Source organism: Anolis carolinensis, unplaced genomic scaffold (assembly GCF_035594765.1).
Source record: "Anolis carolinensis isolate JA03-04 unplaced genomic scaffold, rAnoCar3.1.pri scaffold_19, whole genome shotgun sequence".
Classification (NCBI taxonomy): Eukaryota; Metazoa; Chordata; class Lepidosauria; order Squamata; family Dactyloidae; genus Anolis; species Anolis carolinensis.
This window is the reverse complement of record NW_026943829.1, coordinates 3384952-3412804: the sequence shown is the minus strand read 5'-3', so window position 1 is coordinate 3412804 and position 27853 is coordinate 3384952. Positions and strand designations below refer to the sequence as shown.

General features: G+C 41.1%; 1 protein-coding gene and 1 long non-coding RNA gene across 5 annotated transcripts in view; one reads left to right on the top strand and one right to left on the bottom strand.

The window, feature by feature from the left end:
* Nucleotides 1–22970, bottom strand: part of LOC134294741 (transforming acidic coiled-coil-containing protein 3-like) — a 30279-nt gene extending 7309 nt beyond the window's left edge. The window contains exons 1-10 of one of the 4 annotated variants that reach the window (XM_062966382.1): nucleotides 22809–22970; nucleotides 13556–13718; nucleotides 10845–10981; nucleotides 7513–8286; nucleotides 7039–7120; nucleotides 6491–6650; nucleotides 3071–3123; nucleotides 2126–2256; nucleotides 1925–2021; nucleotides 1110–1280 (exon numbers count right to left, since the gene is read on the bottom strand). In XM_062966382.1, coding sequence (XP_062822452.1) covers nucleotides 1110–1280; nucleotides 1925–2021; nucleotides 2126–2256; nucleotides 3071–3123; nucleotides 6491–6650; nucleotides 7039–7120; nucleotides 7513–8286; nucleotides 10845–10981; nucleotides 13556–13718; nucleotides 22809–22831 — 1791 coding nt within the window. In that variant the 5' untranslated portion in view covers nucleotides 22832–22970. The remainder of the gene's footprint in view (nucleotides 1–1109; nucleotides 1281–1924; nucleotides 2022–2125; nucleotides 2257–3070; nucleotides 3124–6490; nucleotides 6651–7038; nucleotides 7121–7512; nucleotides 8287–10844; nucleotides 10982–13555; nucleotides 13719–22808) is intronic. The other 3 variants (XM_062966381.1, XM_062966383.1, XM_062966384.1) reach the window with 3 other exon arrangements.
* Nucleotides 1–27853, top strand: part of LOC134294761 (uncharacterized) — a 428900-nt gene that overhangs the window by 66022 nt on the left and 335025 nt on the right. The window lies entirely within an intron of this gene.

The window sequence follows — 27853 nt, the reverse complement described above, 5'->3', positions numbered from 1 at the left end:
CTTGGCCTTGCCATTCACAGAGCTATTAGGTTGGAGAGCTTTTTCTTCACTTGATAACTGGAAATAGAATCTATAAACATGAAGTGATAATTATTTACTTAAGCAAGCTGATGTTATTGAAGGTATTGAAAAATATGAGTTGACAAAAGCTAGAAAATATATTTTGAGGTGATTTTTGATGCTATTGTAAGTTGCTCTGATATAAATCCTTATAATTTTTAATAAATATAAAATTACTTTGGTGTCATTATCTAAACTGACTTATTTTATCCTAAATCATGCTTCCCCAAACATTAGAGTAGTGGTTCTCAACATGGGAGCCCCAGATATTTTTGGCCTTCAACTCCCAGAAATCCTAACAGCCGGTAAACTGGCTGGGATTCCTGGAAGTTGTAGGCCCAAAACATCTGGGGAACCCAGGCTGAGAACCACTGCTTTAGAGGGAGCCCAGCCAAAAATCCTGGCCTGGGGGCCCACTTCAGGATGTGGGGGCCATGTCCGGTCAATTGTTCTTGTTAGGCCTTCTTCATTTTAAGACTAAAATTCTGAATACCCCTTTAAGACCAGACTTTATTATTGATCTTTATACTACTATCTTGGAGATTAATACTTGTGTAATCCTCAAGATTCCAAGCAGAGTATAGTTTACATTATTTCTTATGGCCATTTGTTTTGTTATTGGATATATCCCTGGGGGAGAAGGGCATTATATAAATTAAATAAATAAATAAAATAAAGTTGCTGTAACACTAGAGTAGGAGTCGTTAATGTACAAAGGTGGAAAGATGTTAATCAAAGAGTAGACTCATTTTGTTACAGTGATGTCTAAACTAAAACTTCAGATTTTTAAATGATCTAGACAGCTGCGAAAGGCTGTGTTTAAAACAATGATATTTGACTGGTTAAGGGAATGGCACCGGGCAAGTCAAAGATCTTGAGGGATAACAGCTCCAAAGGCTGACTTCCAGTAACAGCCTCTATTACTTGTATAGTTTTCTTTTAAATACAGTAGTTAAGTAATTTCTATATTAGCCATTAAAATGGAGGAGTGAATGGACAGAAAAGATTCAAAACAGTATCAAATCGAGTGTCCCTTCTCAAATTCTTACCTCTGAAGTAAGCTTTTTAACAACAATATCCGTCTCATGCTTAATCTTTTCTACAGCTGCATCCATGCCTTTCTGACTGTATTTCAGCACTTCAATGATGGCCTCAGTGGGCAGAGCACAAGGGAATACTGAAGGATTCTTTTCATCTAGGGTGGGTTGTAGAGTTTTGACCTGTGGCAAAAAATTTAATACGTATTTACATGCAATATTTGGTATCTTAGTTCTCTAATTGATACAGATCACAAGGTATAGCCGGATAGTGATTTCAGACTAAATCTATGATATCCAAACTTGTGGGTGGTTTCAGACTGAAACTGTTCTTCTGCTCTGAATAAAGGATACGTTGATAAGATCAAGGCTCCCGAGAGCTTAATTATTCAATTGGGAAACTATGATTTTCCATTACAGGTTGAGCATCTCTTTCAAAATCCAAACTTCTCCAAGATCCAAAATAGTTCACACGCATGCCTGAGACGGTGACATCTTTATTTCCTTATGGTTCAGTGTATACAAACCTTGTTTCATTGACAAAATTATTAAAAATATTGCATAAATTACCTTCACACTACATGTATGTGCATATCAAACACAAATAAACCACAATTTTAGACTTGGTTTCCAAGATATTTCATATCTGCAAATAAAGGTATTCCAAATTTTGAAAAAATTTAAAACATTTCTTGTTCCAAACATTTTTGGATAACGGATACTCAGCCTATACTTTTCAACGTCATCAGTATGTCTATTCTCATTTTAAAATTCAGAAAAAACAGCAATTTGAGGAAGGTTGCTAGAGATATTTAACTAGCACTTACTGGATCTGGGGAAATTCCAAAAAGATCAAGCACCAACGGCTTTTCTTCATGTTCATCAGATGTTTTTACTTCATTCACTGTCATGGCTACTGAATTTCTGTTTTAAGACCAAAGATGGATGGTCTGGTTAGAAACTGCAAGGCATACTGAAACAATTCTATATAGGTTATAAATGGAAGAACACAGCAAAATTATACATACTCATTTTGAAGTAGTGCGACTCCTGTAGACTTTACTTCCTTAACATCATCAACATAATTTTTAGGGCTTTCACTCAGGAGAGGGTCAAACTTCAGGTAGAGAGATTCCTTTCTTAGAACAGACTCCTTGAACTACAAGAAATAGATTTGGAAATATATCAAAGTTCCCAGACAATCTTCCCTTAACATGGTGGCCTTGTTCACGTTTTGGCCACATCTGGAGCTATCTGACCAAGAGCAACACTTATGAAATTTAGATAATCTCCAAGTGAAGCACATTTCTTTGAATTATGAAATAATTGATTAGAGGAGGTCCTGTGTCCTAATGAGTGTCAATATAGCAAGGGCTGTACCTTAAAATCTTTAGGGTTCAGACTTTAAAGCAGGACTGTACTAAATGCTTTCAAATGTGAATAAATTGGAAGAAATGTGGTGTGGGGTGAAAAATATTTCAATCTTTTAATTTTCTACCAAAAAAAAAAGTTTTGAAAAGTTAAGCCAGGTTTTCTTTTTAGGTTAGTAGATGGTTTTCTGATTCTGAATCCCGTCATCAGGCAAATACACTTTTTAATTCTTATACTGTTTTGAAAACTCATAGTTCTTTCTGCAGATAGCCTTACATATGTGTTTTGAAAGATCTAGCCTCTAAAGGGTACATTTTTTCTGTGTAAAATAGGAAAATGAAAACTTTTGATCAAAATACAAGAACAGCTAAGTCAGCCAAAAAGTGGCATTACATAAAGATTAGCAGCATGAAAATTTAAAATATATATTATTCAACATGTCAAGCTAAAAAGAGCAGGATTCCTAAAATTAAAACACTAAACTAAACAATATTATCTAAATTCTGTGCAAAAGACTGCTTCTTTTAGGAGTGTGTGATAAAACAATAGGGAAAAGAAAGGAGACAAATGTAACATCCTACATTCATATATTGGTTACTTACCGAGGACATTCCAAACTGTTCCAGATAATCTACTTCTAGGTCCATTCCTAGAACTAAAAGGGGAAAAATACTGAATATGGGAACAAAATGATTTTATAGCAAACTAGTATTGAAATGACTATAAAAAGTAACTAGTTTGTCATTTCAAGAAAAGAAGAGGCATGCCTTCCTGCAATATTTGTGACTTACGTATACTGCGTGAAATAAAGAAGGCCTTCGATTCTTCCCATCCTTTTTTAAAACTGATTTAACTGGCAAGGATGTTAAAGCTTTAAATGAGAAGCAGTTTTGGAACACTGCTCTTATGGCATTGAAGGGTGGCCAATGAGGTACGTTTACTAGATCAAAGACAGGTAAAAGGTAACATACAATAAACAGGGGTCTCTATTACTTCAGTTAAAACCTATTAGAGTTCCTACTGCAGGCATGTGTGTGTCCAGCGCAAAAAACTGACAGCACTACAGATGCAACTCAGTAAGCAATAACAAAAGGAAAATAACATTGAGATTGTCTACATATGCTTAGGACTTTGGCTGGCTATTAGAAGACCACTAAATTGGAAGAGGTTAGAAATCAAGTTTGAAGCTACAAGAACACGTAGGATGAACATGACCTGAGGGGGCTTATCCATAAAAGGACACTGAACATGTGATATTGTCACTTTCTTAACAACCTTAAATTATTTGATTTGTAAATGAATTTAAATGGGAAAAGAGATATTCCACTTGAATGGTGAAATGGATGCCACAGGAACTGTCACTTTCCCTTCTTGTTTCTGCCTTGCTGTCATGTGCATCTTGCCTGGAAACGGTTTTGGGGGGGGGGGGGGGAGATATGCCTCAAATATGGTGGACTCTGGATCTGCCTTGAGGCCACCCCACTTGATTAATATAATCACCATCCTCACCCCAAACTGGTTCCAGAAATGGCAATTTAATCACCTGCATAGTGAAACTGGTTTCTGCTCAATCAGTTCCAAACCAACCTGAATGGTTAATATAGATGAATCCTTGGTCTTGTCCAAAAAAGAAGATACTGCTCAGTGTGGAGGAAATGGAACAGATAACACGAGGGGAAATGTAACACAAAACAGGTGAAAGTGTTGTGCAGGAATACATGGGTACTCTACATAAATGCGAGTCTTCAGGACCAGATAAACTACATCAAAGATCTCAGAACACTGGCAACAATCTTTGTGAATCTTTGCTTGCCAGAAGAAGTCTTAGCAGACTGGAGAAGGGCAAAGGTTGCCCTTGTCTTCAAAAATGGGGGGAAAGAGGACTCAGAAAATTACTGACCAGTCAGCCAGACACTAATACCAAGAAAAATTATAGAGTAGTAATAATAATTTTCTTTCTTACCCACCTCTCCTCACGGCAAGTTACAGAATAATCAAACACATACACATTGTAAAAATACCACAAATACACATATTAAAGTGCATTTCTATAAAAGATACACATTAAAACATATTTCTATAAAATACATATTAAACTATACAAAGGTCATTAAACAGTCTGTAAGTACTTAGAAATGTCATGATCCCAAAAAGTGAACATGGGTTTCTTAAAAGCAAGTCATGTCAGATTAACCTTATGGCTTTTATATATATATAAAGTGAAGAGCCTGGCAGCCAAACAGAATTCTGTGAGTGTGGCATACCGTGATTTCAGTAAGGTCTTTGAGAAGAACCCCCATGATATTCTTGCAAACAGACTAGTAAAATGTGGGATTGACAATGCAACCATTAGGTGAACATGTAATTGTTGACTGATTCTATATTCTGCATGGCATAGGGCTGGATTGGATGGCCCAACCCAACTGATGCTCACCAATGCCTCCTCCTCATCCTGGACAGAAGTGGAGTATCACAGGGTTCTGTTCTGGATCCAGTGCTAATGAATGTATTGTTGGAAACAGCAACCTCCCAAGCCTGTCACTATTTGTTTATTGATAGCGCATATATATATATATATATATATATATATATATATATGTGCTAACTAGTATTCTATGTATGTGCTGATTTGCCAGTTTGTATCTCTTTGGTGTAGGAGGAGTTATAGACATGTGATTTTACTGAGCATGTTCAGATTCAGGACTCCATTTTGGATGCAGTCTTCTTGCATTAGACCTCAGTGGAGGTATGTGTTTGGTCTTCAATGAAAGCAGGTGTACAGTATGTGTCCCGACCTCAGTGAAAGTGGATGCATGTTGCTGTTTAGAGACTTTAATGGATACAGTATGATTATGGACTTCAGTGAGTACAACTATACTAAAGACTATGGACTACCGATTAAGAATGATACCCTGTGTACTCAACACAAAGAGAAGCTATATCCTATCTTATTGAAGTGAACTTCAATAAGAAATATTCCTGTATAGCTAATTAATAAAAGACGTTTATGAGTAAAAATATATTTTTTCAAAGAAGACTTTGCTTTTATCTCTGAGTGCATATTTTAAACTAAGAGGCTTCACGGGAATGTGTATCTTTTGGACAATTACAACTGCAAAGAAACAACCATCTGCAGCTAACCAAATACATTTTGTAGTGGCATGTCTTTATCCTTCGCAGTTTAAAGACATGGTTCTTCAGTTTGACAGCTGAGTTACCTGTGTGCCACTACATTAATGTTTCTGAATATCACCTGTTCAAAGAGTTGACTTCTAACAAGGGCATGCTTTTCTTGACTAGTGGTTTTCAAAAGATGGTCTCCACATATTCATAGACATTCACATTTGCCAAAAGGATATGTGCCCATAGACTAGGTGCAGTTATTTTCCAATAGGTTATGCAATATGTTATGGAATTTCCAATAGGTTATGTGCAATACGTCTTTAACAATGATTGGATGAAGGTTTAGAGCAGTGGTTCTCAACCTGTGGGTCCCCAGATATATTGGCCTTCAACTTCCAGAAATCCTAACAGCTGGTAAACTGGCTGGGATTTCTGGGAGTTGTAGGCCAAAACACCTAGGACCCACAAGTTGAGAAACATTGGTTTAGCGAACATGCTTCCAATATTTGCAAATAACATAAAATTAAATGGGGTAACTATTACCCCAGATAACAGGATCAAAATTCAAAATGACCTTAAAAGACTGGAGAACTGGGTAAAAACTAGCAAAGTCAATTCCAACAAGGTTAAGTGTAAAGCACAATACCCTTAAAGGGTGGGGAACAGATATAGGATGGATGACACCTGTAGAATGGGAACTGCGATTCCCCTTTTCAGGCACCTGTGCCCATTTCTATATATTCTGGTCATAGACCGTAATAAATTGCTGATTCTGACACCTGTAGAGTATTAACAAGGGACATGATAGCCATGGTGTGAGGTGTACCAAAACAAAATACAAACATAGAATTTCACACTGTTATAAACACAAATAGGCATTTCAATTCTACTACACTTACCATCAGTGGGTGATCTGAACTCTTCATTGTCTATATCCAAAAAACTGCCATTATTCATTACTGTTTCTGCCTGATGTGGTTTCTGAGTTAGACCATTTGCAGCCTCATGTAATGAACTTTGTTGACGTAAAACCACAGCTGATGCAATACTTTGGTTCATCTAAGAAATGAAGAATAGATTAGAGAAACGCTCAGAAAAGAGATAACTATAGATTCCATGTGTTGTTTAACTTGCTTCCCTTCACCTGTATGTCATTTGGTTAAACTGTACTCTATTTTATTTTCTTAAAAGATCAGAGCATGTTGTTTGGGAAATTTTGCATCAGGAGTGGATAAAGTGTGTGTTTTGAAAGACAACCTGGGCTTCAAAGCTGCCAAGCTGTAGAGATGTCTCAATTTCTTACAGCAATAAAGATGAGGTTCCCAGGCATGATTCTTGAGATTTAAAGCCTCCAGTGCAGTTTTTAGCATATTCCCACACCCAAAACATGCTAGATCCTAAATATAGCAATAAAAAGGAATTAAAAAAACAAAACAAAAGACAATACCAATTCACTTGAAGGTTCAGTTTGAGTTTCTACTTTTGTTACATTCTGTTCTTCAGCTGCAATCTGCTCTTCAATCTCTTTCCTATAAAAATAAGAAGACTGTTATATCCACATGTTCTAAGGACATCTGATTCAATATACTTTTAAATTTGTTTTTGTACATGCAGGTTTTCTTTTGCCCTTTACCTGTGGACATTTAGATAAAAGAAGCTTCTTTTCACAAAAATTAAATACTAATCCCCAATTAAGCAATTAAGCCATCTATGTTTTAATATATCTCTGAAAAGAATACTGAGCAACTTGAAATTATTTATTTACAGATTTAGGTTATATGCTATTTTCTACTGCATATGTAATCTACTGTTACCAAATACTTAGATTTAGTCCAGGAACAAAAAATAGGTTACTTTTCATGAGCTTCTACTACATTTCTGAAGTCCAGAACTACTCTAAATGCACTTACAGAACACTTACTGTTTTTCAAATGTTGTTTCTACAGCCCTTGATTCCTCAGGGAAATTATGCTGCTCTGCTTCTTTGAACAGTCCACTGTCCTCTTGGGTATCACTCCTTTCAATGGTGAACACAGCACAGTCAGGTGAATTCTGTAATTTGGAACCGCCTCCAAATGGGTTGAAGTTAGGATCAAACTTCTCAAAATCAAAGCTATATGCTGCTTTGGGAACAGAATTCTCTTCTGTTCCAGTGCTTGTTTGACATTTACCCTTTTCTTTTCTTTTACAATAACTGAGACTTCCAAAGCTACCAGATTCTAGCACAGGCGATGAGATATTATTTTCTATAAGTGCCACTGAAAGTAGCTCAGTCTTGCAAGCATTGTTCAAATTTTGCTTTATAGCTTGATTGAGGCTTAATATTTGCTTTGAGGAATCACTATCTAGCAATGAAGTGGAGTTAAAAGAACTTGCTGGTTCATAGCTTGTTTCCTCAGACAGATTATTTTCAGTAGCAGATTCCAGATAAACTGAACAAAGTGAAAGAGAATTTCTATCCATTGCTTCTTTTCTTGTGCAAACTTGCAAAAGAGACACTGGTTGATTTTTAGGGGAATTCAGAAGGCCACTGGTGCTCTTGAACGGATCTGGATCATTCAACACAGACGATTCAGGAGTATGTGCTCTGTTTTTTTCTGGGATGACATCATTTGGAGAATCAAAGCTGAGCTTTCCTTCTGTCGCTATCTCCTCTTTTGCTAAATCAGTATCTGTTATTAGTAGTGGTTGATTCCTGTGGAAAGGCAGAATGTTATGATTGAGCCTCATGGCTCTGCTACTGGCAGGCGTGGACGTAAGACTCCTCGAGAGTCAGATACTCTCGAGGAGCGAGAAAGAAAGAGGCTGCGAGATATCTTTGCAGAACCATCTGACGAAGAGTCTTTTGAGGGGTTTACGGAGAGAATGGAGGAAGAGCTGGTTAGCTCAGAAGAGGATGAGATGGATTGGACTCGGGTAAGGGAGGAATTGGGTGCCACTGGCAATGATGGGATGGAAGATGATTGGGGACCTTCAGGACTAGACCCATGGACAAGCTGGAGGGATGGGACGGGATCCACAGCTGGGGATGCTGTGGGGCGTAGTCAGAGGTGTTCCAGTTCTGATGAGGAAAGTGATGAGGAAACGCCCGGGTTAAGGAGGACAGCTGATAGTGATGAGGACTTGTAACTGGCATAAAATGGGGCTTGGGAGCAATAGCAAATTGCGTTGGGCAAGGTAATTTGGACAAACGCTTGGGATCTGTGTGGGACGTTTTCCTGAAGACGGGTGTGTTTCGTGTGCTGATTACGTAAGTTGTTTTGGAATTTGGGTTCAGACGGCGGGAGGAATTGTGTGGGCTTTTGTTTGTGCAAACCTCTGCTTAATCTCAATAGCTTTGACCTTCCGTCGTCTTCTTGACGGACGCCATCTGCTACTCTGGATTTACGGACTGAACTGACTACAGGCTTGGATTCTCCTTCTGGACTTGGAAAACTGCAAACGTCTGCTTCTGCCTATCGACCTTCGGAAAGAACTGGGACTACTCTACTGCTTCAACCCTCGGCTGTTGTGTTTGTATTGGAAGTTTGCCTGCTGTGTGTAGGAGTGACTTCTAAGTTACTCAAAACATAGTACTGGCAGCAGAGAGGCATCTGCTGCCAATTAGTTACATTCTTTTGAACTCTTTGTTTCCCAGCTTCTGTTTTGTTTGTTCCCAAGCTGAAGCAAGCTGTTTTGATTTTACCCGGATTAAACTCCGGTTTAATCCGGTTTATCTTTTAAACGTTTTTCTTGCCCCTTTTTTTTGCTTTTTGAGGCTAATGTTGCCTGGCCCTTGTCTTTTACGGGCATTTTGAGTTCTGTAAATCCAATAAACTCTGTTATCTTTGATCTTGTGGCGTTCTGTCCTTGACACAGAACCATCACAAATTAGTTAATTCAGCCTTCTAAAGACAGTTAAAATAAAAAGTACACATTTGGCATTCAGATTTTTCTTTCAGAGGGGGCCATTGCTTATTAACCAAAAAAAGGATATTCACTGTCGGCTTCAGATACTATGTTGTCAGGTTTATGAAAGTCTTGCAGTGTCTAGACTTTAATTCTAGGAACACATGTTTTGAAGTAATCCAAGCTGAACTCAGTGGGGTTCACTTTCAAGTAAATGCACACTGGATCAGATTACATTGCTCACTTTATCAATTTAGACCATTTGCTTACTTCCCAATTACCAAAGCCCCTTGGGTATTTATCAGCAGAAATGAAAAACAATCAGCAAAATGTATATACATTAAATCAAACAACTAAAAGCAATAAAGTTCTTAATGATTCTGTAACATCTAAAAATAAAATTGACTTAATCCGGCACGAAAAATATCAGTCTAGTAATCATCAGAATACAACATACTTGTTTTCATAGATCCAAGAAAACTGATGCTTCAACAGGAATCTTCAGATAATCATAAAGTTGGAACAGACCACATGGGCCATCTAGTCCAATCACCTGCCATGCAGAAAAAACACCCCAAACAGATGGCCATCTAGACTCTGTTTAGAAGCCTCCAAAGAAGGAGCCTCCGCCATACTCTGAGGCAGAGGGTTCCATTGTTCAACAGCTCTTATGGTCAGGATATTCTTTAGGTGGAATCTTCTTTCCTGTCATTTGAATCCAGTACACTGAGCCCTAGTCTCCCCAGTGCAGCAGAAAACAAGCCTACTTCCTTCTCCCCTAAGACACTCTTTCACAAATTTATACATGGCTAACATATCCCCACTCAACCTTTTCCTCTGTAGGCTAAACATACCCAGCTCTTTAAGCTGCTCCTCATAGGGCATGGTTTCCAGACCTTTGATCATTTTAGTTGCCCTCCTCTGGACACTCAGCTCTCTAGAGTGGAGTCAATCACCTTGTAATTGCATCTGGAAAACAACTGTCAACTGCAACTGCAAAATTTAGTTCTTTCCATTAAAATCAAAGTAGCTGTGATATTAACACAACAATGCCTGTTTGTCTCCAAGCTGGCAAAAACATGTGGATGACTACATTCTTGTTACATGAATGCAATTGTCCTTACTGCGTTTTAAATCAGGAGTAGTTACAGTTTCGCAATCATTCTCAGTGAAAAGAATTTTTTGGCAAATATCACTGCTTCTACTCATATGCTTGAAGTCCAGAAAAAAACAGCTTCCTAAAACCCATATTCTCTTCCAACAACCTGAAGACAGCTGTATGACAGCCCAACACTTCCTGGGATATCATTGACTATATTACAATCTATTTTGAATCTACCTACATAAAATCACAGTTTTACTCACTCAACACTGACTGGAGGCAAGAGAAGATCTTTTGGAATGCAGTCATCTACTAATGGAGAAGTTTCAGGTTTCTTCCTTACATCTGGACTCAGGAATTTGCGAGTCTGAGGATCCCGGATAGGAGTTTGAAAAGTTACCTTAGGAGAGAAAATTTATCAGAGATCTGCAGAGCCAAAATGCATACACACAACACATACCTAGACATTGATTGGGTACTTATGCCCTGCTTTCTACAGCTTAAAAAGGAGTCACTTGAAGCAATGTATGAAAAACAAACAAACATCAATATATATTAATAATTAAAAGCAGAAATAAAACCTACATAATTGAAGAATTGAATAATTATACAGTGTTTTACTCAGGAAAAGAAAATCTAAGACAAAATGTGGTGACATTCATAGAAAGATGAAGCCAATGTAGTTCAAGGATGTAATGCAGTTTGACTTAATCATATTAATGACTTTAGGGAAAACACATCGAGATAACTATAATTCAACTTTATGATCTAAACACAGTGGCAAAAGAAGAATCTGAAAGATTTTATGCTGGAGTAAGGTGGGAAACTGAATATACATAAAAGAAGATGTTAATCAGTGATGATTAGAATGCAAAAATAGGAAATAGAGCAGAATGAAAGATTACAGAAAATGTCGGTCTAGAATTAAGAAATGAAACAGGAGAATGACTGATTGAATTTTGTGAAGCCAATAGTGTGTTCTTTGCAAACACATTCTTCAAGCAACCCAAACAACAGCTGTATGCCTAGACATCATCTCATGGCCAATATAAAAATCAAATAGACTTCGTAATTAGAAACAGAAGATTGAGAAGTTCTATTCTCTATGTGAAGTCAAGGCCAGGAGGAAATTGTGCTGAAATACAACCTGAAGAATATCCCTGTAGAATTTCAAGATGTGAAAAATGGATTTGTTATTATAAAAACTAAGTGAACGGGAACTAGAATTCTGAACTGAAGTCAGAAACACTGTCAGGGAGGAATGCAAAAAGACACTATCTGTAGCCCAAAAGAAAGAAAAGCCTCAATGGATGAGTGATGAAATTCTTTAAGCAGTTAAAGACAGACAAGAAGCACGAATTCAATTATTTCTCTGCCTGAATGAGAACTAATTAATGCAAAGAAATAAAAGTGATGACAAAAAGGAAGACTTATTCTCAAAGATCTAAAAAACAAAAAAACAAATGGAATTTTAAATCATGAGTGGAAATGCTCTACAACTAGCAGAAGAACACATTATGTTGATAAATAAAAATAAAAATATGATGGAAACAATACATTGAAGAATTCTATGAAAGAGACCACTTTGTTTCAGGAAAAACCTTATAAAGATGAACATACATCAGAAAGTGATGTGGAAGCTGCATTCAGACCACTTAGAAGAAATAAATCACCAGAAGCAGATCGCTTACCAATAGAGCTGCTTCAGACTACAAATGCTGAATCTGTTCTAATTCTAACTAAAATCTGTCAATACAGAAAACAAAAAAATCCCATAAATTGGAAACACTCGGTATATATTCCCATCCCCATGAAAGGATTATTATTATTATTCATTTATTTTATCCCACTTTTCTCTCATGGGTGGGATTCCAAGTGGTGTACAATGATTAAATTACATAACATAAAAATACAACAAAACAAAAACATCATATAGGCAAACTAAACAGAAATACACACTACATAAGCCAAAAATTTGACAAATTCATAAATTAAAACATTATACCATTAAAACCATTCAAAATTCCATGTGTCACAAGATTTGGTTTCCTTGATGTGTAATTTATAAGCAAACAATGTCATTGAATTTCTAATTTCTATAAATGGCTGTGAAAGCTGGACAATGAAGCCCCATGTTTGAAACGTGGGGCTGGAGAAGAATTCTACAGATAATGTGGACTACTGAAAAGACCACTCAGTGGGTACTGGAGCAAATCATGCCTTAACTTTCCCTAGAATACTGCTTTACTTTGGCCATATAATAAAAATGACTCAATGGAAAAGACAATAATGCCTGATAAGGTAGTAGGAAGGGTGAGATACAGATACAGCATTACAGATAGATACAGTCAACCACAGATGCTGCAAAATATGAGGCAGGACTGCTGCTGATAGAATACTAGAAAGTCTCTCATTGATGGGTTTGCCATAAGTTGAATTCAACTTGACAGCTGTTAACAAGAAGCGGGAAGAATCAAAATTAAAACTAATAAATCACTGATGTAAAGAAAAGACACACGGTATAAGCGCCTGTCAGAACATTAAAGACATAGGAGTTAGATACCTTCCAGGGTATTCTGTATTTTAGCTGTCACATATCTCCTTTCCACCTGAACATCAGGAAGAATCTCCTTTCCACCTGAACATCAGGAAGAACTTCCTCACTGTGAGAGCTGTTCGACAGTGGAACTCTCTCCCCGGGGCCGTGGTGGAGGCTCCTTCCTTGGAGGCTTTTAAGCAGAGGCTGGATGGCCATCTGTCGGGGGTGCTTTGAATGCGATTTCCTGCTTCTTAGCAGGGGGTTGGACTAGATGGCCCATGTGGTCTCTTCCAACTCTACTATTCTATGATTCTATGATTCTAGAAGCCTCCTCTCATCCCCACCACTGAAACATTGTTAAATATTTTGATACTAAATACTTACAGATACTAAAACTGTTGGTCTAGAAAAGAGTGATATTAAATATTATCATACCTTCATAAACTTCTTTATTTTTTTTGGTGGAACATTTTCTTTCTGTGATGGACGAAGAATGGAAGGCCTGCCTGTGAGCTCTGGAGATGTGACGAGTATGGCACAGTTTTCAGCACCTATGTCATCACTAATATTTTCTCCCTTCAAGATTTGCAGACTCATTCTATAAATGGGAAAATAAAACAAACATTTATGTAACAGTGTTGCTTTTGGAGTGTATGCATAAGGAGATCTTGTGCTTAGTATGTCGCTTTTTCCCCAAGACCGGGACTCAAAGTGGCTTCCAAACATGATTTTTAGAATAATTTCAGAATAAATTGAAAATATATAATGTTAAAAAGAGAAGCAAAATGTACTCAATAAAAATGCTCCTTGCTTTATACATTGAACGCTTATTTAAATAAAAATGTCTTTGTCTACAAAATGCAAAGAAAGAAGGGCCTCGCATTCTATTGAAGGGCATTCTTGAGGGTGAGAGAAGCTGCTGAGACGTCTATCTCTTTGCTATGTTCTCTCCAAGCAAGCCTGTAAAGGTAGTGGGGAAGAGAGAAAGTCTTCACCTGAAGATCCTAAGTGTCCTGGCAGGTATAGATAAGGAGACAGGGTCTTTCAGATAGTCTGGAGAGTCATATGGCCTATGTCCATCCTGGCATTTTTCACTTCTTCTCATCATCCCCAACCATTGGTGACAATATTAGAGGTTACAGTCCACTTGGTGCCTCAGGGTCCTACTTCTGCTTTTAAAGCAAATGGATACTTGTAACAGGTTTCTAAAACGTGGAGTTATCATTTAATTTTAAAAGTTTTGTTCAGGTTCTTTCCTATGAATAGGTTGCTGTTTTACATTTTTCTTGGACTCATGGGGAACTCCTGGTCTGTAAACCACCAGTTCCTTTCAAAAGTCCGCACACAAAACTCCACATCTTTTTTCAGGGAATAGTATATCTCTCTGATTGCAAAAAGCAGCACATCATTCTGTTTTCAGGAGTCTAGGACTTGGGATGCTCCTGGAAACACAATGGAGGGGAATTGCTACAGTAGAGTCTCGCTTATCCAACGTTCTGTATTATCTAATGAAGTCTGCCTCCCACCCGGATCCACAGCTGTTTCTCTATACAGCTACGCACAGCGTGTCAACATGCCCAACAACAACACAAGTGCAGCCACACTCCCAAACAAGTGGCAGACTTGTTGTAAAACATGATATTTTGGTGCTTAATTTGTAAAATCATAAAGTAATTTGACGTTTAATAGGCTTTTCCTTAATCCCTCCTTATTATCCAACATTTTTGCTTATCCAATGTTCTCCTGGCCCATTTATGTTGGATAAGTGAGACTCTACTGTACTTGTTATCTTACTGAGCTGGCAGCTAAGAACTGACTCCCCCCAATTTTGCTTCTTTGGCAAGCAATAAAACAAAGAAGCTAGTAGCAACACTAGATATCTTTTTCCCAGAGGTAAGCACTAAGTGGCGAACCTCAGAAAGCCTTCTGATGGTTTTGCTATAAAGGTTGCTTGAAATAAGAAAACCATTGTGGAAGCCCTGCCATCGGAAGGAAAAATACTAGGATTGACAGTAACAAGAAGTAGCTTTTCCAAAACAGTAATTCATAGTGCATTTTGAATTCAGGGTGGGCAACAGTGAACATGGTTACATTTGGCCTGCGTGGGCTGAAAATGCAACCTTGAAATGAAGTGAAATTATTTTTAAATCTCCCAATTTCTACTAGGTTTTAGGTGTCAGAAAGTGTTGTTCTGAAGGAACTGCTCCCAGGAACATATGGGGCCATTATAAAATTTGGGGATCCGCAGTCTGAGAATCAGGTCCAAAAAGAGGGATTAGGGCTCTTAGAGAGGACAGAGCTCTTAGAGAGGACAGAGCTTAATTTGATTCAGACAGCCATTTTCTTTTGCATTTGAATCTTGTTCAGTTTAGCTTCTACTGATGTCATAAAGGCCATATTACTGAATATCAAAACTGTCGGGGTTCTTTCTATTTCTGTATTCCAGCAACAAGGATTATGTATGTTTTGCTAAGCACAGAAATAGGAATATAGTTTCAGAAAGGGAGGATTTTAATTGTTTTAGGTTGCATAGAACTTTTGGAATGACAAAGATAAACAATCACAATATCTGGTGGATCTTAATTTGAATGCCTGAAACCTCTTGGCTACATACTGTGTTAAGACTAAAATTATTACAATTTCAAATCTTCATCAGCTAGATTTTCCATTCACAAATCTACTTTTTAAAGAAATCTTGTTTGAAGAGTCCAGCTAAACTTTCATGAAGAGTCTAGCACACTATCATGATTATTTTTATGTGTATGGAATCTGAGACTTCTAAATGAGAAACATGTACTTTGTCACCAAGATGTATGGGCCTAAAATCTAAGTGACGGTGCAATTTCAACTTTGGATATTGGGTACATAAAGAAAATGACACCAATTAAATACAGTGTTTGATCGACTTAGAATATTTAATATAAAAACATCCTCTGCATTCTTTATTTTATTGCTTAGAAGATCCAGGGAGCTAGCAGTCATGATGAAATTCTATACAAAGTAGCAATTGCTTTTACTTGTGATAACTGTGTTCCCAGAAGATAAGGGATTTTTTTATCATGTCAGAAGCGAATTGAGTCAAGTCGCTTCTGGTGTGAGAGAATTGGCCGTCTACAGAGACAATGACCAGGGGATGCCCAGATGTGTTACCACCCTGCTGGGAGGCTTCTCTCATGTCCCCAAGATAAGGGACAAAACTCTTGCAGACCAGTTTTGCTCCTCCAACTAAGTCCAGAAAAAGAATGATTTTACAGTGTCTCCATGTTAAGAAACAAGCCCTAGAAGACCAGTCAGCAATACAGCCAAAAAGACAAATGCCCCAGAAAAAGGAAAAATTATAACACAATAAAAGAAAATATACACTACATTAAACAAGATCAAAAGAACAATAAAACCATGGGCGGGCCACATGAACACTAGATTAAAACTCGAGGTGAGAAAGGAAGTAGGAGTAAAAACCACAGAGGACAGAGTCATAAAGTGGCGGTGCGATATGGAGGACAAATATTGAAGGAGAGCAGCATAAAGGGATGTATGTAGTGATTACTCTCCAAAGGCACAACGGAAGAGCCATGTTTTCAGGTCTTTCTTAGAGGCTGCTAGTGTGGGGGCTTGCCTAATCTCACCGGGCAATGAGTTACACAATCGGGGGGCCACAGCAGAGAAGGCCCTCTCCCTTGTTCCCACAAGGCAGGCCTGAGATATTGGCAGTGGTGACAGGAGAGCCTCCCCTGACGATCGAAGGGATCGGGCAGGTTTATGATAGGAGATATGGTCACGAAGGTAGGTGGGTCCCAAACCGTTTAGGGCAGGGGTCCCCAAACTAAGGCCCGGGGGCCGGATGCGGCCCATCGAAGCCATTTATCCGGCCCCTATGGCACAAGGGCAGAAGGGGGTTGGGCTAAATGACCCAAGAGGTCTCTTCTTCTCTTACAACCTATTATTATTATTATTATTAGAAACACAACAAGATGAGTCCACAGCAGACACTCTGCTGGCTGTTGAATTGGATCACACGGCGGACACTTCCCAAGTGTCTAGGACTGTGTGATGTATCGGCGAATAATGCGCGCAGATCCCAGTAAGGTGTCCTTCTGCAGCTGGCAGATGGTAATTTTGTCAGCGCCGATTGTGTTTAAGTGCAGGCCAAGGCCTTTAGGCACTGCACCCAGTGTGCCGATCACCACTGGGACCACCTTGACTGGCTTGTGCCAGAGTCTTTGTAATTCGATCTTTAAATCCTCATATCATGTCAGCTTTTCCAGTTGTTTCTCCTTAATCCTGCTGTCACCTGGGATTGCAACATCGACAATCTATACTTTGTTTTTTAACACGACTGTGAGGTCAGGAGTATTGTGTTCCAAAACCCTGCATTATTATTATTATTATTATTATTAACATTGAGGCTGGGTGACCATCTGTCAGGGATGCTTTGCTTGTGCTTTTGGTGCACAGAGGCAGAAGGGGGTTGGACTCAATGGCCCAAAGGGTCTCTGCCAACCCTCTTTTTATTATTGTTGTTGTTGTTATTATTATTATTGCTCGGTGGCCAACCATAGTCCAGCCCTCCAACGATCCGAAGGATTGTGAACTGGCCCCCTGTTTAAAAAGTTTGGGGACCCCTGGTTTAGGGCTTTATAGGTGATGGTCTGCACCTTGAATTGGGACCGGAAAATAAACGGCAGCCAATGGAGCTCCTTGAACAAGGGAGTGGATCTCACCCTCAACACCTCTGAGGATGCCTGCCATAGATGTGGGCAAAATGTCAGGAGAATACTTCTGGAACATGGCCTTACTGCCCAGAAAACACACAACAGCCCTCTGATCCTGGCCATGAAAGCCGTCAACACCACTAGGTAAGTCAATGTTTGTTCCTGGGTTATAAATGTCATTTCCCAATTGGTTCTGTCATACAAACATGGAAAAATTTATTAAACTGCAAAAACTTTGTTTTTGCAGGACATCTGCAGCATATTTTGCTATAAGTTTTAATGAATATTTGATAGAATCTCAATGAATTCCAGGGCCGGTTTGACCTATGAGGCCCGTAAAGCCGTGGCCTCGGGCGCAGCCGCTAGGGGGCGCTGTCGACGCCGTGGGAGGCGGGGCCAGGGTTGGCCCCGCTTCCCGCGCTACACACCCTCGCCCGTTTGCTGTTATTGGAAACGGCCGGGGCCTGGGCGGGCGGTGAAGATCTCGAGGTGCCGCCGGGAGATGAAGCTGGAGTGGCCCATGCTCACGTCCACCGAGCCCTGCCAGGAGTTACGGCCGATGGTCACCGAGCGCTTCTTCATGAGGTATTCGAACTCGCGGCCTTCCAGCTGGGCCACTGCCGCCGCTGCTGCCGCCCCTGCCGCCATCTTGGCCGAGACAGGGCACGAGAGCCTGCCTGCCAGCCAGCCAGTCAGCGCGCGCACGCAGCCCCCCTCCTCCTCCTCCAAACCCGAGCGCGTGCGCGGCCCCTCTCCTCCTCCCCTCGCGCACCAGCCCCCGACACCGACAGGCACAGGCAGCGGCCGCCCTGCAGCCTATGCTCACGCAGATCCTCCCCCTTCACCCTCCGTTAGACGGGCGGCAGGCTCGGCCAACGAGAGCGCTGCACGCCTTTGGAGCTGCTCCCGGTTCGCCAATCACGAGCAGAGCCGGGACCAGCCAGGGAGAGGGGCGGGGGGGGGGGGGGGTAGGAAGCAAGGTAGAGTACACTGCGCCAGAGGCAGCCAGGCAGCCTGGGCGGTGGAAAAACGTGGTCTGGCGTTCTGAAATTATTCGGAGAGGGTCCTGCTTGCCGAGAGTCCCAACTCGTTGGAAGTAGCCTTCAAGAAGAGTTGGAAGTACATGAGGCGAGGAAATTGTTTCCATGCTTGCGCACACATTTCTATATTTTATTATCACACAAGCATGTGGATACTGAGTTGCTGTGTTTTTTCCTGTCTGTATGACTATGTTCTTGAAGCATTCTCTCCTGACGTTTCGCCTGCATTTCTGGCAGACATCCTCAGAGTTTGTGAGGTCTGCTGGAAACTAGGCAAGTAGGTTTATATATATGTAGAATGTTCTGGGTGGGGGAATAAAGAGGTTTGTGCATAGTGATTCTATCCTCAGAAGTTGTGAGGTCAGGAGGAAATGTTTTCATGTTTCATGTTTTCCTCCTTTCTGCTGAAATTGTCCAAATGCTTGTGGATATCAATCGCTTCTCTGTGTAGACTGACACTGTGGTTGTTAAGAGTGGTCCAGCATTTCTGTGGGGAATTCCAGACTCAGAAACATTCAGGGCTAGCTAATACCTCCCAACAAAGGATTCCCATATGCAGGAAACAGCCAGGCATGAAGCTGCCAGGCTATTCAGTGCTAATCAAGGTTTATTTATTTATTTTGTGTCAAAAGAATTGCATGATAAATAAGTTTAAAAGTGATAAAATAAAGGAATCACAAACTAATCAAGGTGGCCAATTGCAACATTCACACTTGCCACAGGCAGACAAGAGTTTTCTCCCACCCTGGATATTATTATATAAACCCACTTGCCTAGTTTCTAACAGACCTCACAACCTCTGAGGATGCTTGCCATAGATGTGGGTGAAACGTCAGGAGAGAATGCTTCTGGAAGATGGCCATACAGCCCGGAAAACTCACAGCAACCCAGTGATTCCAGCCATTAAAGCCTTCAACAACAGCATGTAGACAGTTTCGACAGAAAGGAGGAAACCATGAAATTGAACAAAATCTGACTACCAGTATTTTTAAAAATAAAATCAGGCCAGTACATAAGGAACAACACTCTGAAAACAGAGAAATTCCAGACATGAATCAATCAGGGCCAGCTAACACCTCTCAACAAAGGATTTACCCTGGCAGGACACAGCCAGGCTTTGAAGCTGCAAGGCTACTCAATGCTAATCAAGGTGATCAATAGCAACATTCACACCTGCCTCAGACAGACAAGAGTTTTTTCTGCCACCCTGGACATTCCACAGCTATATAAACCCCACTTGCCTAGTTTCCAACAGACCTCACAGCCTCTGAGAATGCCTGACATTTATGTGGGTGAAACGTCAGGAGAGAATGCTTCTGGAACATGGCCATACAGCCAGGAAAACACACAGCAACCCAGTTATTCTGGCCATGAAAGCCTTTGACAACATACCTTTATTTCGTTTACAGTGAGGAAGCATCAGAAACAATTAAGGATTATTTGTGACTTAGAGTGCATCTTCTACACTGTAGAAGTAATACAGTTTGACACCGTTTTAACTACCATGGCTCAATGGTATAGAATCATGGGAGTTGTGATTTTACAAAGTAGCTTTCTCTGCAAAGAATGCTGGTTCCTTTTGTTGCCCAAACTACACTTCCCATAACATTGAGCTATGGCAGTTAAAGTACTGTAGTACCAGACCATTCATTCTGTGGTGTAGATCTTCCATAAGTCTACAAAGATGACTACAGTATTGTCACCCACATTTCCCAATGTACTGTAGCTCCCTGGCACAGCACCCACTTTGCATACGAAAAAGTTCCAGGTGCAAACATATCTTATGTTGCCAGAAGAGTGAATACCATCTTCTGAGTCTTCCCTGGCAAATTGAAAAACAGAGTCTTGTACAATATATCTGTGATTTATTTCAGACATGCTTGCTTAACACTTCTGTATACCCTTTTTCAGGTATAAACAGAATCCCAAAGCCATTTACAGAAATTTTAAGGATAGCATTTAAATTCAATCAGTAATGGAAAGGCTAGCAACAATAAAATGCAAATTCATATTGTAAGTACAATAATCATATGTACTAAAAGCATTCTTTATAGTGAGCAACTGTGGCCCTGTTTGTTGCGTTGTCTCCAAGCCATTTCCAACTTATGGCAAACCCTAAGGCCAATGTATCACTGAGGCTGAGAAAGTGTGACTCACCTAATGTCACCCAGTGGGCTTCCATGGATCAGCAGGAACTGAATCTGCTGTTCAGCAGGAACAACTCTAGAGTTGTTGTCCAGTGCACAAATCACTAAAGTACACTGGCTGTTGTGGCTCCCTTAATTGCTCAGTGTTGACTGTATTGTCCAGGACTGGTTTAGGAAATGGGCCAAAACATGTGGAGGGACACCAGAGCTCCTCATCTGAAGCCTAGGTAAATAGCAGGGGGGGAAATCAACTGGCTAATGTTCCAGAGACAAGGGGCCACAGTGGCTAAAACCCTGTCATCAGTCATGGCATACCTATCCAAATGCAGCAAAGGGATCTACAAAAAGACCTTTGATGTAGGTCCTAACAGTAAACAAATGTATGTGGTGGGTGGTCTGGTTTTGAAGTTATTTAAGGAAAATTGGCTTGCATCACCACTCCTATGGAGCCGCAGTGGCGCAATGGGTTAAATCCTTGTGCTGGCTGAACTGCTGACCTAAAGGGTTAGTTTCTATCTGTCAGCCCTAGCATGCAGGGACATAAGAGAAGCCTCCCAGCAGAATGGTATCACATCCAGGCGTCCCCTGGGCAATGCCCTTGCAGGCAGCCGATTCTCTCACACCAGAAGCAACTTGTAGTATGTTAGCTTCTGGCACAATAAAAAAAACACTATGGATTTCTGTCTATCCATAGATAGACATCTGTGGTGCAGTCTTATGTGTGTTTACTTCGCAATAAGTCCTATAGAATTACAGTATGTCTGCTCTCAAGTGTATATGCATAGACAGACGGTTTCAAGGTTTCAAAATACTGGGGCTGAATTGAGTGCTGGTACAACTTTTTCAAAACAGGTAGATTGTGTTTCTTTCATCAGATCCCAATAAGTAACCAAGTTTCTGGAATATGTAATACTGTATATATCTAAAATTCTATTAATATATATTACTAGCTTTGCCTGGCCACGCGTTGCTGTGCCTTATGGGAATCCTTTGTTGGCCAGGTGGAATAGCAGTGAATAGCCTTGCAGTCTCAAAGCCTGGCCATTTTCTGGAGTAGCTGGAGCTTTTTGTTGTATGAACGTAGAGGCATGGATGAGGGGTTGTGCTGCCAAGTTTAGTGTTTCTAGGATGTGTAGTTTTGTTGTTTTGTCCTAGGCCGAAATTTAATTACTCTTTTATATATATAGATGAAAGTGGAATTTTAATTATAATTAATAACACTTTTTATGTTTACATGTGACATTTGAATTTTAGGAAATATCTTTCCTGTTTGTGTATCGTAATACATAAATACTGTATCTTCCCTCTCATTAAATGCTTTACTTTCCTTAGAGAAATAGTAAACGAACTCACAATTTTCTTACAGTAGCGTGTATACATAGGAACAAAACGTCAAACATAAAACAACAATTATTATCATTATTGTTATTATTATGTTTCTTTGCTTTTAAGACATGCTTTCCTCCCATACAAACTAAAAATGGGGTGCCAGCTAGACCAGGGCGCACTGGGCGGGAGGCGGGGCACCGTCAGGGCGGTGCCCCGCCTCCCGCCCAGCGTGCCCTGGCCCCGCCTCCCACGCAGCTCAAACATATCTGCTTACAGGGTTGTTGTATGTCTTTCGGGCTGTGTGGCCATGTTCCAGAAGCATTCTCTATGGATGCCTGCCATAGATGTGGGCGAAACGTCAGGAGAGAATGCTTCTGGAACATGGCCACACAGCCCGAAAGACATACAACAACCCTGTGATCCCGGCCATGAAAGCCTTCGACAACACATATCTGCTTACCTTTCTCTCACCGGCCTCGGCATCTGAAAACTCGTCGCCTCAGAGAGGAAAAAAAACCCAACACCACTTCCGCCGCCAAAACTCAAAGTGAAGGACAACGACGTGCGCCAGGCTTTTCAAAAGCGTTTCCTGATGGGTCCACCAATCACAACGCGCGGCGGGATTAGGAGGCGAGGCGTTCTCGTCGAAGATAGCTGGAGTGACGGGGAGAGGGAGTGGCAGAGCGCTGATTGGTCTATCCGGAGAAGGCCAAAACACAGCACGCGCAGGGTTTAAGGCCCGCCCCTTTATCTGTTTGCATCTCCTCCAATTCCCAGGATTCCTGGCCATTGAACAAGCTAGCTAAGGCTTCTGGGAGTTGGAGGCCCAAAGAGCTAGCGGGCCGCCGTTTGAATTACAGTTTGTGCCCAGACTGATTTTTAGTCTCATTTCTGGTGTGTGATTTAAATTAATAATCAACCATTTCTGTTATTTCCCCCAAAACACAGACTGTGACATACAAATACAGTAACCAACTCGATTGTCATGATTTTGTGGGGCTTTTTTTCTTTTTTAAAAAAGAAAAAAGTAAAAATTTCTTTTTTAAGATAAAAAAAATATTTGCGTGAGATAGTGCTTGCAGTTCTGGAGGGACCCCTATTTTTTTGCATTTCATAGACTTAGCATGGGGATTTGGTTAACCAGTTAAAATTCATGAGTAAACCAGATTTTTTTTAACCCCCGTAGAGGCCTGCCTCCAGGTGTTTTGGAGGGCTGAAGTTTGCCCATGCCTGATTTAACCTCTAGTTCACTAGCAAAACTACATTACTGTGTTGCAAAACAAGACATGTCACAGACTTGAAATGTTTGGAAAACTGAGTAAACTGCACTTTCCTTCATGATGAGGGGTGGGCTAGATGGCCTTTGTGGCCCCTTCTGGCTCTTCAGATTCTGTGTTTCCTTTTGTGCAAAGGACCCATTTTATGCAGGTTGATGTCATAATTCCCATTGCAGAGCATACCGAATACTGAAATTGAAATAGCACTCCGCCAACAGTAGTTTCTGTTGGCTCAGAAATCCCACTGGTTTTGTGAAACTTAACTGCAGGCAGGTATACATTGCAATGATGTCTTTCCAAAAGCCACAGAAATACGCTGCAACTATGAGAATCATAGGGACCCAAAGGATAAATTGTAGCTTGTCTGCTGTGTATTGGCAGAATCTGGTCCATTTGGGAAAATGGAAACAATGGCTTGTTGTGGAAACAAGGACTAGTGATGAAGCTTCAGCTGAGACAGTTTTCCCCCATGATAACTTTCAGGAGTGAATTTCCCTTCTGAGGAGTAGATTTCTCTCACTCTCTGTTTTTCACCTATGAGTCATTTATAAGTCGGATGTTTTAACTGCCTGTATACGAATTAGCACTTCCCAAGCAACCTGTTGTAGGGACCAACAATGCTATTATTTAGTGAGCCAGGGTAAATGCAGTGTGTCCATTTGTACCCACTGACTATAATGGTTTGTTTCTTACATGTAGGCTTGCTAATTACTGACACTTGATATAGAATACACAGCATTGACCACTAATTTGAGTAGCCCTGAAATAGAATACATGCCTTTTACCTCTCATGTTTCATAATCTAGCACATTTATGGGCCAGCATATTCATGTTTCAATGGAGAGTATTCTTATTTAAATAATTGTAACAAAGAAAAAATAAAGGTTGCTTAAGAAAACAGTAAAATGTTTATTTTGCAAAAAAGCAGAATTTGCATAGTGGTATGACTTCGTCTGCAAATGGGATATAACTTTTAGTAAGCCCCATTGAATACAGCAGAGTTACTTCTGAGGAATCACGTATTGCAGTGGTTCTCAACCTGGGATCTCCAAATGTTTTTGGCCTTCAACTCCCAGAAATCCTAACAGCTTGTAAACTGGCTGGGATTTCTGGGAGATGTAGGCCAAAAACATCTGGGGACCCCAGGTTGAGAACTATTTATTTATTTATTTATTTATTTACAACATTTATATCCTGCCCTTCTCACCCGAAGGGACTCAGGGCGGCGTACAAATTGGCAACAATTCAATGCCTGCACATAATTAAAACAGCAATGAAAATCCAATAAAACAATTAAACAATAGAAAAATATAAAACATATGATTAAAATCCATTCCTCCAAAATCCTCGTGCTGTAGCCGTAAATCAGTCCAGGGTCGTCTTTTATCATTTAATCTTTGAAAGCCTGGGCACATAGCCATGTTTTCAGGGCTTTTCTAAAACTCAGAAGGGTTGGGGCGTGCCGTATTTCTCTGGGGAGGGTGTTCCACAGCCGGGGAGCCACCACCGAGAAGGCCCTGTCCCTCGTCCCCACCAGCCGTGCCTGTGAGGCAGGCGGGACCGAGAGCAGGGCCTCTCCAGATGACCTTAGGGATCTTCCTGGCTTATAGGAGGAGATACGTTCGGACAAGTAGATTGGGCCAGAACCGTTTAGGGCTTTATAGGTCAAGACCAGCACTTTGAATTGGGCTCGGTAGCATATCGGCAGCCAGTGGAGCTGGCTTAACAAGGGGGTGGTATGCTCCCTGTAAGCTGCCCCAGTTATTAATCTGGCTGCCGCCCGTTGTACTAGTTGGAGCTTCCGGGCCGTCTTCAAAGGCAACCCCACGTAGAGAGCGTTGCAGTAGTCCAAACGAGCTGTAACCAGAGCGTGGACCACCGTGGCCAAGTCAGACCTCCCAAGGAACGGGCGCAGCTGACGCACAAGTCTTAGTTGTGCGAAGGCTCCCCTGGCCACCGCCGAGACCTGGGGCTCCAGGCTCAGCGATGAGTCCAGGAGAACCCCCAGACTGCGAACCTGTGTCTTCAGGGGGAGTGTGACCCCGTCCAGCACAGGCTGTAACCCTATTCCCTGTTCGGCCCTACGACTGACCAGGAGGACCTCTGTCTTGTCTGGATTCAGTTTCAATTTGTTCACCCTCATCCAGTCCGACACAGCAGCCAGACACCGGTTCAGGACCTGAACAGCCTCCTTAGTGACAGGTGGGAAGGAGTGACAGAGCTGGACATCATCTGCGTACAGATGACACCGGACCCCGAAACTCCGGATGATCTCTCCCAGTGGCTTCATGTAGATGTTGAACAACATGGGGGACAGTACTGAACCCTGCGGGACCCCACAAGTCAATGGTTGTGGGGCCGAGCAGGTGTCCCCCAATGACACCATCTGGGACCGACCCTCCAGGAAGGACCGGAGCCACTGCAGAACAGTACCTCCGAGACCCATCCCAGCGAGGCGTCCCAGAAGGATACCGTGATCGACGGTATCGAAGGCCGCTGAGAGGTCCAGCAGAACCAGCAGGGACACACTCCCCCTGTCCAGTTCCCGGCGTAGATCATCGACTAAGGCGACCAAGGCTGTCTCGGTACCATGCCCCGGCCTGAAGCCAGACTGTGCCGGATCCAGAAAATCGGTATCTACCAAGAATGCCTGGAGTTGTGCGGCCACCACACGTTCCATGACCTTGCCCAAAAAGGGGAGATTGGAAATAGGCCGAAAGTTCTCCAATTGAGTGGGGTCCAGTGATGGCTTCTTCAACAGCGGTTTGATCACAGCCAATTTCAGGCTCGCTGGAAATATGCCTTCCCGAAGGGAGGCATTCACCACCACCTTCACCCACTCGGCCAATCCCCCTCTGGCTTCTCTCACCAGCCAGGATGGGCAGGGGTCTAGGATGCATGTGGTAGCCCTCACCTCTCCAAGCACCTTGTCCACGTCCTCAGGCTGAACCAATTGAAATGAACTACTGATGTATTGGATTGCACTGTTGCAGAATGAGTTGTGGAAGTTAGGGGATGTCTTACCCTAAAATAACTTTTCTACTTACATTTAGACAAGATGATGTCTTTCATCTGCTTGACCTGTCTGAAAAGGGGCTGTAAAGATAGGGGAAATAATTTAGAAAGGGATTTGAACTCTAAGATGGGTTCAGTGGGGTTGATCTTAAGCTGACTTTATATGTAAGTTAGAATAGGTACATTTCTAAGTGTAACTAACTCCAGCCATATGTATATGTATGTATATGTATACACGCACACACCGGATAGCATAGAGTTGGGTTAATATCCCTGTAATGTTTGTTTTGCTGTCTGTGCCCTTGTTCAGAAGATTTTACCTCACTTTCAGTCTCTGTGATAATTGACTTTTGAAAAAGTCCAATTATCCAATGTGGAAAAAAGGATTGGTAAAGCTTCAGCAGAGACACCTTTTCCCCATGATAACTCTTTCAGGAGTGAATTTCCCTTAAAGGGGTAGATGTCTCTCACCGCCTGTGGTCTCAGCACCATTCTTAACTACAAGTTGAATTTAATGTCTGTAACTCAGGGATTGCCCGTACTGTGTAAATTATTAATATTGTTTTTCCTCATCTTTTCAGCCCTCCTTTGCCACACAGCCAGGCAGATCTGTTTGATCTCAGTAAAGACCAGATAATTAATCTGGCTTACATTTCTTCTGTACCACACAAGGGCATCAGACAAATAAGAATTCACTGGCTTTTGGAACTTGTTGAAATTGGGTAAGTAATATTGTGTATTTAATAATTTGCTCTTTCTTTCTGGTCTTGTCTGGATGACTTGACAGTCCTGTTTCCTAAGCTAATCACATCTGTTCTTTTAAGTTGGTTATCTAGCTATGGAGTCCATCCTGAAACTACTGTATATGTAAAAATGGGAACTGTATATTAGTTCCTCTAAGGAGCCCCTAGTGGCATACTGGGTTAAACCCTTGTGCTAGCAGGACTGCTGACTGAAAGGTCGGTGGTTTGAATCAGGGGAGTGGGGTGAGCTTCCATCTGTCACTTCCAGCTAATCATGCAGGGACATGAGAGAAGCCTTCCCACAGGATGGTAAAACATCTGGGCATCCTCAGGGCAATGTCCTTGCAGGCGGCCAGTTCTCTCACACTGGAAGCGACTTTCAGTTTCTCAAGTTGCTCCTGACATGAAAAAATTCCCCTGAAAAAATTCCTGATCATCACATATATTTATCTCCCCTGGAGTTTCAGTTG